This window comes from Otolemur garnettii, unplaced genomic scaffold (genome assembly GCF_000181295.1).
Source record: "Otolemur garnettii isolate 467f Iridium unplaced genomic scaffold, OtoGar3 scaffold00033, whole genome shotgun sequence".
NCBI lineage: Eukaryota > Metazoa > Chordata > Mammalia > Primates > Galagidae > Otolemur > Otolemur garnettii.
Window position 1 is genome coordinate 16,049,032 of NW_003852428.1, and position 13,409 is coordinate 16,062,440.

The 13,409-nt window shown below is 46.1% G+C and overlaps 1 protein-coding gene across 1 annotated transcript in view; it reads left to right on the forward strand.

Moving 5' to 3' along the window:
- The window catches only part of SEMA5A (semaphorin 5A), a 340,395-nt gene that overhangs the window by 316,155 nt on the left and 10,831 nt on the right, over nt 1-13,409 (forward strand). Inside the window, exons 19-21 of the mRNA XM_023513080.1 lie at nt 2,469-2,639; nt 4,888-5,043; nt 7,183-7,230. Coding sequence (XP_023368848.1) covers nt 2,469-2,639; nt 4,888-5,043; nt 7,183-7,230 — 375 coding nt within the window. The remainder of the gene's footprint in view (nt 1-2,468; nt 2,640-4,887; nt 5,044-7,182; nt 7,231-13,409) is intronic.

Sequence of the window (13,409 nt, forward strand, 5' to 3'; positions counted from 1 at the left end):
GGGCGTGTCCCGCTGTGGGTCTGCAGTGCGTTCTCCTTCTCCCGTCAAGGGCGTGTCCCGCTGTGGGTCTGCAGTGCGTTCTCCTTCTCCCGTCATCTGGCTGGGCACACTGTGGCTGTTTCTGTGTCTTAGTCATTGTGAATTGTGCTGTGATAAACATAGAAATGCAAATAGCTTTGGGAGATATCGATTTCAGTTCTTTTATAAGCACACCCAGAAGTGGGATAGCTCAGGGTTTTAAATTTTTTAGGAATCTCCATGCTGTTTTGTATATATTCCCGCCAGTCGTTATAAGGCTCCAGTTTTCCCTGATCGACACTGATCTCTTATTTTTTTGATAATAGCTATCCTAGCAGGTATGAAGGGAAATGTCGTTGTGGGTTTTAGCTGCACTTGCTTGTTGGTTGGTAATACTGAGCATCTTCTCGTATATCTGTCCACCATTCGCCTGTGAGTTCATCAGGCCATACAAAACCCAGGGGCCTTAAGAACACTTGGGTGGTGCCAGCTCAGGCTCTCACACCATCTAGAGGACACTTCAGTGGTTGTCAACTTTCCTAATGCCGCGACCCTTTAATACAGGTCCTCATGTTGTGGTGACCCCCAACCATACAACTATTTTCGTTGCTACTTCATAACTGTAATTTTGCTACTGTTATGAATCGTAATGTAAATATCTGATATGTAGGATGTTCTTAGGCGACCCCTGTGAAAGGATCATTCGACCCCCAGAGGGGTTGTGACCCACAGGTTGAGAACAGCTGCTTTAGACCCTTCTGAGCCCTGGGCTTCCTCATGTACTTTTAGACAGCCAAGCTGTGCATCTTATCTTTGCCTTAGTGTGTGGGTGTACAGTACACCCGCTGGAGACTATGCTTCACTCAAGTTACAGACACAAAAATCTGCCAGCAAATGTTCTGCCAGGATAGATATGAGAGGTATGAGAGAGAACTTTAGAAACTGGTAAAGTTCTGGGCAAAAACATGCCTTCCTTTTTAACGCTGGTAATACAACTGGTGTCAGACATCTGATTGATTTCCCCTAACTTTATTAACTACTGGGGAAGATATTGCTGAATTCTCACAGTTTGTATAGACTGTTGAATCTCAGATTTTCCAGTTTAGTTTACTAACTCATTTAAATTAGGTTCAAACATTTTTGTTTTATATTTTACTTTTTATACATTAAAATATTATGATAAAGATGAGAGTTTTTCCCAGGCTTCTCAAAAATATCTTCTTTTTACTTGTGCCATCCTTTGAGAAGAAATATTATTCAGTAAAGATGTGTTACATCATGGTGAACAAATTAAACTGCAATCTAAGTTATTCTAGCTAAAACAACCTTGTGCCCTGAATGATTCTGGCATCCACTTGTGGCGATTGATTGTATTTCTTTGTGTAATATAAAGAGAAAATAAAATATGATTCTATTTATATATAGCAATCGTCAGTCTCTCATCAGCTTCTTAGTTGGGTTAACCGTAGTTTTGATTGTTTTCTGACCCCTGTCAGGGTCTAATGCTATGCTTGACAAAGTCCTCCAGCTTTGTGAGGGTACAACAGTGGGGTACAAGACTGGCCAGCAAGGGAGAGATGCGGTCAGGAGTCAGCCAAACAGCAGATCAGATTTGATTTCATCGCAAACTCAAGCCAGCCTGAGGTCTCAGTTTCAGCAGAATCAGCTCAGGCAGGACTAACCCTGGAGGTCCCCCTGACCCAGGTGGGCCAGCTCACACCAGCATTCAGCAGGTGGATGTGCAGGTGTCAGGAGCCCAGGGTAGGAATTCAGGTAGAAATGTGCTGTGGGTGTGGAGGAGTCATGGAACCAGTTCCGCGGAAGGGTCACATTGTACAGTTGCGTGCTTAATACCTAACCTGACGTCTGGCTGCAGGTTTTCCAGTGCCCTCGTTAGTCATTTACATGTGACATCCAGGCAGTGTGCTGTGCTCGTTTGGTCATTTAGTGCCTGGATTTACTGAGAGTCCTTCACAGTTACCTTCCTCGTGGGGCCTGTTAGCCTTTCTCCATCCCACTGTCGAAAAGCAAACCACAGTCCAATTAGTGAGGACGGCTGTGGCTTGAGCTACTTATCCTTGGTTTTAAGTCTCATCAGCCACCCAGACGGTGCAGGTAGCAGAGGTGAGAGCTGCCTGGGGGCTTCACGTTAATAACTCACAGTGGGTTGTGGCTATTCTCCAGGACAGGAATTTTGTCTGACACTCGTTGCACTCCTTAGCAATCCCTGTGCTAGGATATTAGGTGCTTGGAAATATTTTCTGGAAGAATGAATAAGGGGTGCTGAAAAGTATAGAGAGGAACCTTCAAAGTTGGTTCCACACCAGGAGGGGCCCGTAGTCCCATCAGGACATGCACTGTGGATGCCTCAGCACATCCTGGGGTGCAGAGTTCACTGCAGGACACCAGACTGGCTGCATCTAGATTTCTCTCTGACTTTGTGTCCTCAGTGGATGGCGTGTGGTCTTGCTGGTCACCCTGGTCAAAATGCTCGGCAACCTGTGGCGGTGGACACTACATGAGGACACGCTCCTGCACCAATCCAGCCCCAGCCTACGGAGGGGACATCTGCCTGGGGCTGCACACGGAGGAGGCGCTTTGCAACACCCAGCCCTGCCCAGGTGAGGGCGCCCTGCTTACTGCACCACTCTGGGACACACTGGCCCCTTTCCTCCACTTATCAGTGGTGATTTGATGATATCACATCACAGTAAGGGGCATGGGAAAGACCACTGCCACACTATCACCCTTGAAGTGACTTCATACCACAAGGTTCAATATTAAAACAGTTCTTGCTGTGCCCTACAATAGATTCAGAACGAGTGTCCAAAGCCTTTAGCACACCAGTGGGAGTGTATACATCTTACCATAACATCGAAACTCCCTACCCAGGGAAGATCCCAGCTTGGCCTTGACCTTTCTAATTAGAAGAGTCCATTGTAGCATCTCAAGGACTGAAATGGGAAGAAACAAGTGTTTGTAGAGCCCCCTCTGCCCTGGAGTCTGGGGATCACTGCCTGCTGGGCGCAGACAGACATCTCTCAAGGATCCTCACACTTATGTTCCATCAATGATTTCTAAAGTGTTAGAAGGGGCACCTGGCACTCTGGGAGGACACTTCATCAAGGTCAGTGGGCTTTCATCCAGAGGATGCACAGTTACAGAGAACAAAAGGCCAGATCTCAAACCAGTAAACAGAGGAGCAGAGCAAAGCAAACAGAAACTGGTCATAACAAAACCTTCTCAAAGTGTGTAACTTGATAACAGGGTCTGACATTTTACTGTTGTCATCAGGGTGGGCAGCAGGGATCCCTTGCAAAGTGAACCTCACAGGGAAGGGCCTTGGGGATGTGGGAGCCCTCAGCTGTGAGGTCCAAGGCCAACAAAGGTGCCCTTCCGTGCCTCAGCCACCACCCCAGTCTAAGGAGGCACTTGGGTTTCTAACATGCAGCAGCCACCTGGGATGAAAATAGCCAGTCCTTTATAACTCTGACATGGAAACTCACACTTTTTTCAGCTTGCTCCTGTAGATCTTTCTAGATTTCATTTGCATTGAAAAGTGCCTCGAAAGCAGATTCTCACAGTAATTAAAAAAACAAAACAGCACTTTACACATTTCTAAGAAAACATGTACTGTTTACCTGGATCAAGGCACGCTTTGATTTCCAAATTTTCCCTGCCTTTGCAAAGGTGATGCTTAAATTTTCAAAGGGGAAACTATGCAATATGTATTCTTCTCATCAGCACATAGGAAAAATACCTTTTTATAATGATTAATATTTCATAATAAAATATCGAGAGTTCACGTTTTTAAGGTTATTACTTAAACATGGCGGTGATTGCTCTCTTTTCCCACATCTGCCCACCTGGCAAGTTTAAACCCAGCAACCCTCCCATTGGAAGGGGCTGTGTCCATGCAGTGCTCATCTCCACCTTTGACCCAGACTTGGCCTTAGACTCTTCAGGGCCTGGACTGTAACTGCAGATGAAGTGAGTTGCTCCCCAAGGGTAGCCTGGCTTTACCGTGTTGACTCTGCAGAATTGTTTTTATAACAGAAGAAAAAGTACTTGTGGTAGTTTCCGGTCTACCCTGCACCCCCTGGGTTCTCTCCTGAGTGCACAGCCATTTCTCTTGCCTAGAGATTTTTAGGAATTTTTCAGGAAAGTGGTGAGGGCTGCTCTTGGCAGGGGAGCCTTGCCAGTTAGGAAATGGAGTCCATGTTGATGATATTGATGATTTCTGCTGCCCCACTCATGATGGTGTGTACACCGCTGGGTCTTATGGGCTAACTTACTGAGTGTCTAAACACAGTTACTTCATAACATTAAGATAATGTGGGTTTTGGCTGAGCACCCAAAGGTCAGTGAGTAGGGCACCAGCCACATACACTGAGGCTTCCAGGTTTGAGCCCGGCCTGGGCCTGCTAAACAACAAAGACAATTGCAACTAAAAAATAGCTGGGCATTGTGGTGGGCACCTGTTGTCCCAGCTACTTGGGAGGCTGCGGCAAGAGAATTGCTTAAGCACAAGAGTTTGAGATTGCCGTGAGCTATGACGCCACAACACTCTACTAAGGGCAACATAGTGAGACTCTGTCTCCAAAAAAAAAAAAAAGAGAGAGATAATGTGGATTTTAGAGAAATTTATATTAAGCACATTATATTGGATCAAAGATAGAGTAGTAAAGGTACTTTTTTTGATCCTGTGGTGTTTACTGGCCGAGTTAGAAATCTGACCACATCATATTTATGTGCAGAACCATTTAAAACCTACTAGTATGCTTAAGGCATGGAATTTGGCCATGCTTCCAGGGTGGTTGACCTCAGTGAGTGACTGTGTCCCCATCTCCCCTCTTCTGGTCACTGCAGAGAGCTGGTCCGAGTGGTCAGACTGGGCCGAGTGCGATGCGTCTGGCACCCAGACCCGTGCCCGCCAGTGTATCCCCCTGTTCCCCGTGGGCAACCAGTGTTCCGGCAACAGCACCGAGAGCCGGCCATGTGTTTTCGACTCTAATTTCATCCCAGGTAAGAGCAGAGGTATTTATCAGCATGAACAAAGTCATTTTCAACATTTAAAGAAAATGACTCGTAGGTCAGAATTTTATCTGTTATTTCAGGCCCTATTTGGTGAAATGGAGATGATTCTGCCAACTCAAATGATATCAAGGGGATTAAAGTGAAGATTTACACATAACTGCAAATTTAGACTTGAGTTTGTGAGTTTAAAGCTCCTTAAACACCGTGCCTTCCATAATGTATTTATGAAAATGCACACAGCTATGATTTAATAAAAAAATTAAATCAAGTAGAAAAAAATGAAAATCAATTATATTAGGTTATTAATATTAGGTTAAATGTTTTGGCAGTGCTGTATGTAGTGTATTTGCACAGAGGAAAAGGGGCCTAGTCTCTATAAAATCTTTAATATGTTTGAGAAACCCTTCATATCCTCCCCTTGGAGAAAGGGTGGCTGGCCCTCGTGGGCCAGGCTTTCTAACCCAAATCAGTGCTGCCTCCTCAGTAGCAGCTGGTCACCGGCTGCGTGCTCACCTGAGTAAGGTGCCAGAGAGGTGTATAAACCTTTTAGCTTCCACTCACCAGGTCCCACAGGCTGTGACATGGGCCAAAGCAAAGACCAACACATTACAAAAAAATAATAGGCTTCAATTCTATGAGCCAAGTTTGACTCTACTTGTGGAAAAGATAATATTTGAGAGAAAGCAGTTAGCCCCAGCCCTACAAGCCACCTCCATCACAGACGGTGCTGAACAACACTGTGTTTGTTGTTATCATTTCCCTTTTAACCACAGCCACATTTTTAAGTCTCATTATCTAATCAAAATTCAATACAAGAGAAAACAGTGTCTCTTGACTCCTAAAGTCGTGTAATATCCTTGGGTGTTAACACCTGTAGGAGGTCTGACCTCTGGCGCCTTGGGGTAGATTTCATGTGTGGCCTGGAAAAGAGCAAGAATTGGGGCCGCACAGGGACCTTATTTGTTAGGGAGGTTTCCTTGGAGCACTGGTGGGTCGGTCCCCACTCTGAAGGGAATGTGGCAACAGCAGCTTTGACATCCAGCCTCTGAGGCAGGAGCACCACAGGCAGACCCTATGTGTGTGTGTGTTGGAAAGGGGACGTCCACAGCTGGCAGGACACAGCACCCTGTCACAGAGAATCAGCACTCACCTGGCTTGCAGCCCAAGGGACCATGGTATTTTCTTTCTGTGATAAGGAATCCCTCTTTTTCCCAGTCAAGGCAACTTGACAACGTCCATCTCAGTTTGGTTAAATGAAGAAACTAATATGATATTTTTGATAATTAATCAGGCTTTTGAAACTTTGCCTCACATAAATTTCAAAAATCATTTATCCCTCCCTCTGGGGATCACACCAATGGAGCATATTGCAAGGACAAGTTGGATCTATCAGGTGTAGAACACAAATGTCTTAACACTGTAATTGGGTAAATGAGGTGAAGCCTATGCTGATTAGTAGGAGGTAAGCACTCCAATTTGTACAAATAATCAACACATTGAATCCCACAATGTTATAAATGTATTCATGATCTATGTACAAATGACTTAATAAAAAAATAATAAAAAAAATCATTTAGACTTTGGGAGGCTGAAGCAAAAGAATCACTGAAGCCCAAGGGTTCAAGTTTGAGGTTGCTGTGAGCTGTGATGCCAGAGCACTCTACCGAGGGCAACATAGTGAGACTTTGTCTCAAAGAAAAAAAAAAAAAGAGGGTGGCACTTGTGGCTCAAAGGGGTAGTGTGCCGCCCATATGCCGGAGGTGGCGGGTTCAAACCCAGCCCTGGCCAAAAACTGCAAAAAAAAATAGAAGAAATCATTTAGACCAGTGTTTTTCAGCTGGTATTCCCTGGCACACTGGTGTGAAGTGAAAGGAGCTTAGGTGTGCTTTGATAATTTTTAAAGGTCACTGCTTTATTTTCAAAAGAAGTTCAAAGCACAGTCAGCCTATTCCTATTTATACTCTTCCTTGCTGATCAGCATAATTTCAGTGTGCCACGGAAATTTAACTACAGGTTCAAGTGTGCTATGAAATAAAAAAGGTTGAAAGATACTGATTTGGAAACATTAGACATGAAGTTCTTTCCCAGTGCCCTTTATGCATTGTAATTGTGCTTTTGTTTTTCCAGAAGTTTCTGTGGCAAGATCCAGTAGCATAGAAGAGAAAAGGTGTGGAGGTACGGTCTACCTTTCAACTCATGTGTTTTAGATTAATATCGGGGTGCATGTGGTTAGGGTACAGAGTTTGCTTTTGTGAGCTAAGAGTCTGAGTTGTACTTATGTCCTTCCCCTGGGAGTGTGGAATATGTCGTGTACCCGTAACAGGTACTAGTTGGGCAGGAATTTACTCACCGTCCAGACCTCTCCCGACTGGAATTTCATTGCGTTTTCCTCTCATATGAGCCTGTGGTTGTTAATCTGCTGGTTCCATTTCAGCACTGAGCGCTTGTGGTGCTTGTTTTTCCATTCTTGTGATACTTTGCCTGGGAGAATGTTCTCCAAATCCTTCCAGATGGTTACAAAAGACATAAAATCCGTCTTTTTATGTCTGAATAGTATACCGTGGTATACGTAATGCCACAATTTATAAGACATACATGGATTGTACTTGGTATTCTCATGCATTCTAATCATTTTTCTTCCTGTACGTTTTCTAAAATATTTCTGCTGTTGGCCAAGAATAAAACACTGAAGAACTCGCTGGGCCCTAAACATCTAATACCTTGGCACAAATGCTACCAGTTGATATTGATGTGAGCCTCAGTGGGGTCTAGACCAACCTCACTGGGGTCCCTGGAACTTGATGTGAGTGCAGATTCCCAGGCTCTGCCTCTCTCTACAGAAAGAAAACCCAGCAGTCTGTGGCCTAATAAGCCCTTCAGGTGATGCTGATGGTATAAGCTGTACTAACCAGCAATCCTGATGTTACCCATAGCTTGCTTTCCCATGAGTACAGTGAAATAGAATTCAAGCAATGTCCTTTATATTTGCAGCACAAATCCACGGCAGCTAGCCTCAGATCTCCAGTCCACTGCAGTGACTAAATTGTGATGAGGCATAAGATTATACCTCTATCACTAGAGAGATTTTGAAAACTTTTTGCCACCCTTAATGTCAAAAACCTCATTCTCTGATTTAAGTCCGTAATAAATTTGGACTAACAGTCTGTCCCTTACATACGTAACACAAAATACTTGTCTGTGCTGCAGACATGTCTGGAGGGAGAACATGTCTCCAGGGAGCAAAGCACAGCTTACGTTCACCTTTGAGAAATCTGAGCCACTATCTCCACTGAGACCTTCACTGTCACACGTGTGACCCCTGACATGCAGATGTTCATGTCACCATAGTCCACTCCACCAGGGTGATCCCAGGGGGCTCAGCCCGGGAGCCTTTGGCCTCTGCTTATGATCACATGGAGTCCAAAGCCTCACACGTGTGTGTCAGAGACACACTTACCCTCCTTATTAGCCACGTCTGTCAAGAGCTCACTGTTACGTTCTATCTGCTCAGTCAGCCATCACTTCGTTCATTCATCTTTGCTGAGCAAACTTTTCTGTGTCAGTTTCACGAGAGGCAGTGAGCTTACAGTGGGGTCTGAATATCCCCCAGCCACCCAGGAACTAATCATCAGAGACCACAGCACCTGAGAAAGGCAAGGTCCGATGTGTGACCTAAGGCCCTTGAGTGAGTCTGGTGACTGGCTGTTGCTGACACAAGATCCAGCTACAAGATGAAGATGCCCCAGTTCACACAGAAAACAATCACAGCAATTAGTATCCTTGAGTATTTTTACAGCAGACACTGTGCCAGGCACTGCATTAAATGTTTGGACAAGAAGTCTCTCTCTTGGTTCCTATGCAGAGCGTTCACCACAGTGCCATGGTCCACAGTTTCTTACACAAAATCTTTGAAGAGAGAGATTTGAACTCAGCATTTCTTGGATTCAACAAGAGGAATATGGGGCTGACGCTGTATTTTACACAGCAGCCTGCAGGGGCTGGGCCCCCTCCACACTGTGAAACATGGGCAGACCGAGGAGGCCCCCGTTGCTTTGAGCAGTTCTGGTCAAGTCACGATGTGCTGCCAGATGAGTGATGACAAATCAGTCCTGAGAGATGTTATTTGGGACTTATAGAGAAGGGTTAGTGGCTATGTATGTTTTGTACTCTGCACTTTATAAACGGGGTCTGTGGGGCTCAGAGAGGTGAGGTCACTGGTCCAAGTCCACACACCTGGTAAGCAGTTGAGCCAGGGATGGGCTCAGGCAGGGAGACACAGTGTGGATTTTAAACCCAAACCAGTACAAGAAAAGGGTCCAAAAGGATTGTATCCAAGGACCTCAAGCCACAACAGCCCAGTTAGAGGGTGCTCTCAGGCAACACCAGGGTCCGAGGCAGGCTGATGCCCTGGAGGACAGTGTAGGCCAGGAGTAAAGCAGAGTTTGGTGAAGGAGGGAGACCAGGGCAGACCCCGGGGTCAGACACTGATGCTGCTGCAGCGCTGACTGGCCATGTGCAGCTCCACAAGGGGTGCGCCACCTGCCCCCCCTCCCTGGGTTGCTCTGTGGGAGCTTCAGGGCCAGGAGCACCCCAGGGAATGAGGGGTACAATACAAGGGCATCATACAATACCACATGAGCCAGAACCGAGCTTGACAAGCTGCGGGTTAAATCACAGAACTTTGACAACAGTACTCCAAAGTGATTTTTTAATTTTTAGATCTTTAGGCTGCTGACATGGACACCCAGTAGAGGCAGTTTATGTGGGTCTCGTTATGGGGCTAACAGAGGAAGACCATTACCTTGCAAGGATGTTTAGGGAGGTGAGATAGACATCTTTCTTCAGTTTGTTGAGAAATGAAACTTTGCACAGGAAATCAACCAATTAAAGTGTCTGGGTAGTTGGTCTCTAATCCATCTGACCAAAATCAACAGTAAGAAAAAAAAAAAAACTTATTCATGGAAAGAGCCCCACTGAGCAGATTCAAAACAGGTTTAATAGGCCCTATTTTTTCCATATACAGAAAAAAATATGTTTCTACCAAAATGTTTCATCATAGCTATTTTTGGTTGCATAGCGCTGACTACATAATCATCATAAAGCTGCCGCTGCCCCCCCCCGCCCCCGGCACCTGCAGGCGTGACTCATCTGACTAATGACAGAGCACCTGCCCTGGACAGCACCGGGCCCCTTGCGTGTGTTGAGTGAATATGAGTTAGCAGTGCAGCAGGATGTATTTTTATCAGTACGTGGCATTGACCCTGGGGAGTCCTAGATGCTAAAGTACAGAGAAATGAAAATGCATGGGCAGTCAGCTCTGGCTCACCTTCGGTACAGCGTCCGTGTCACAGTAAAAGATTCCAGTGGTGGCAGGTGGAGCACGCCCTGGGTGCTCGGTCCAGCGCACAGGTGGGAGCGCTCCAGTTCTAGAGGCTTCATGACAGGACCCGGAAAGGAGGAAGATTTGGGAAGTCCTTGCACATTCTTATGCCATTGACCAAATAAGCGGGAAGGACAAGCCACGGTGTGGTCAGGGGGAAGGGGGGCACATGGGGCTCCAGTCGCGTCCCAGGCTGCCCCTCCCTCAGTGCTGGGTGCAGCGCACACTGTGTTAGGAACCGTGTTGTCCGAGTGGTTTCAGTGCGTTAGGGGCTGCTGTGAGTGGTGGCTGACGGCAAACCCCAGGGAAGGCGCCTTTGGTCCCTGTGTCCTGCACCTCCTGAGGCAGGTCTGTCTCCTGAGTCCCGAGTTTCTGGAACACGGTGTCTGGGAGCAGCAAAGGACACAGCATAGAGGGAGGTGCTCAGGGTTTAGAGATGATGAGGGATGTTCAACGTCTGCCTGGGATGACACCTGAGGCCTTGATGGCATCTCCTGACCCACAACCTGGCTTCCCATGGGCCCTCTCAGCCACCTGCAGGGTTTCCTGAAGTTTAGAAGGACCCAGAGCCCTGGGGTCCCTGCTCTAGTGGGCACTCTGTCAATAGTGACCGAGTGGCCCTCTGACACCAAGTGTTAGAGCCCCATGGGCTGGCACTGGCAGCATAGAGTCCTCCCAGGTGGTGAGTGTGGAAAACAGGCGTGAGGAGCACAGAGCACAGGGAAGGTGGCTCAGAACGTCCCAGGGCAGGAGGCTGAGCCGGTAAGAAGCAAATCCCCGGCCCTGGTGCGGGGACAAACCTACAGGCTCTTGTCTTCATCCTGGGAGCCTAGAAGGCTCTGCTCTGTGGCCAAGTGGACTCAGCTGGTGTCCACAGTGACACACCATAGGCATCTCCAACTGTCCCACTGGGGTCCCGGGTTGACCAGTCAGGGGAAAGCATCAGTGTCAGTGTCGCCCTTCCCAGTGGTATGTAGAGGGGCCTGGGGTGACCCTGGTATCTTCAGGCTGTGCTGTGAGAAGGTGGGACGCTAGGACAGTGCCACGCAGGCAGTCGGCCACAGTGCAGGACAATAAGGCCTGTTCTGCTTCAGCCAGTTCTCACTAACCCAGCCCCACACGCACTGCCCGGGTGTCGCCTTTGTTTCCTAGAAAGGCGTGGGACTTTAACGCAGTTTCGTGAGCACACAGCGAGTGTCTGCTTTGTTTACTGTGGCTTCTCAGACATCATGCAGGTCTCCGTGTGTGTCTCCAATGTCACTTGAGCCAAGCTTAAGTCCACGTAGGCTCATTTTTTGAATGGTTTATATCTTTAAGTCAGAAACAATAACTAAAGAAACAAAAGAGATGCTGTTCAATAGAAAACCAGTGGCCAAAACGGGGTCATTGTATAATGGTTTGAAAGATCATATTTCATTCTTTTACCACAAAGCCCTTTATTTCTTTGGAGTAAACCATTTTTGTGATAAGGTCTCAAAACTGCAACGTAAGTGAAAAAGTACACAGAATACTATTCACACACGTCCACACATGTCCACACACATACATAAGCATACACACATACACATATATACATTCATGCACATGTACACACGTCCACATACATATATACACGCACATGTACACACGTCCACATACATATATACACGCACATGTACACAGTCCATATACATACACATGCATACACATACACATACATCCACACACGTACATACACAAGCACATATACACACATTCGTGTCCACATATGTACACACACACGTACGCACACACGTACATGCACACACATACACATATACACACATGCACACACACAGGTGCATATGTGTGTGACATAGCTCTAGAAGGCACCTGAGAAATGGGTTATGTATTTGTCTCTAGAAAAGAAGAAAGATTTATTTTTCCTGTCTGGGGTGCCCCAACTTTTTTCTTCTTTGCACAAATTGGAAGAGGAAGAGTTATCTTGAACTACATAGGAAATATGAACACTAACAAAAGCTGACGAGAGGTGTAAAACGGTCTGCACATACTTTCACGATATCTGATGCCACGGAGAGGTAAAACAGGCCTCAAATAATCAGCATGTGGCCTGAGGACTGTAGGTGGGACACCCCAGCTAGATCCTCTTGCACTTTCTAATATTGTGCAATGTATACATGTAACATCCAAAAAATGTAATGAAATACATAAGAATTTATCGAAAGAAAAAATATTTTTAAATAAAATGAAATTTAAAAAGAGAGGCCTGATCCCAGCAATCAGCCTCCCTCCATCTATGGTTCATCTTAGAGGGTACATGTGAAACTTTCTAAATGTAGAATATAGATGTCTTAACACAATAACTAAGAAAATGACATGAAGGCTATGTTAACCAGTTGGATGAAAATATTTCAAATTGTACATAAAATCAGCACACTGTCCCTCCCCCATGATAGTATTAATATACACAGCTATGATTTAATAAAAATTAAAAGAGAGAGAGAGAGAGAGGCCCTGGTCTTGTGTGCAGGTGAGTGGGGAATGTGAGCAGGAAATGCCTTCTGCCCTTGTTCATGGGACATGGCCGAGCTGCGTGCCGGGGAGCCCGGCCTGTGTGGAGCAGCGACAGGAAGGTCCGTAGAAGCCCCATAGAGCACAGACTATGCTATATGGGAAACAGAACAAACCTTAAAAATAGCACTATATAAAAGCTTCTGCTGGTCTATTAAGGTTTAAGTTATCTCCAGAAGACTGATTAAAATCCATGGACTAAAACTATACCATGATCTCTGTGGAAAGGTTTCTTCGTGTCCATGCCATTTCAAGGGAAAAACTTAAGAATTCGGAGTCCTCTAACTTTAGAGGGGCTGTCCATGCCATCACTGTCTTTCATCTGAGCACTTCAAGCACTCAGGCGGCATGTCCTTCTCACGTGTGGCGTCCTTCCGTCTGTCCCCCCAGAGCAGTCAGGTGGCGTGTCCTTCTCACGTGTGGC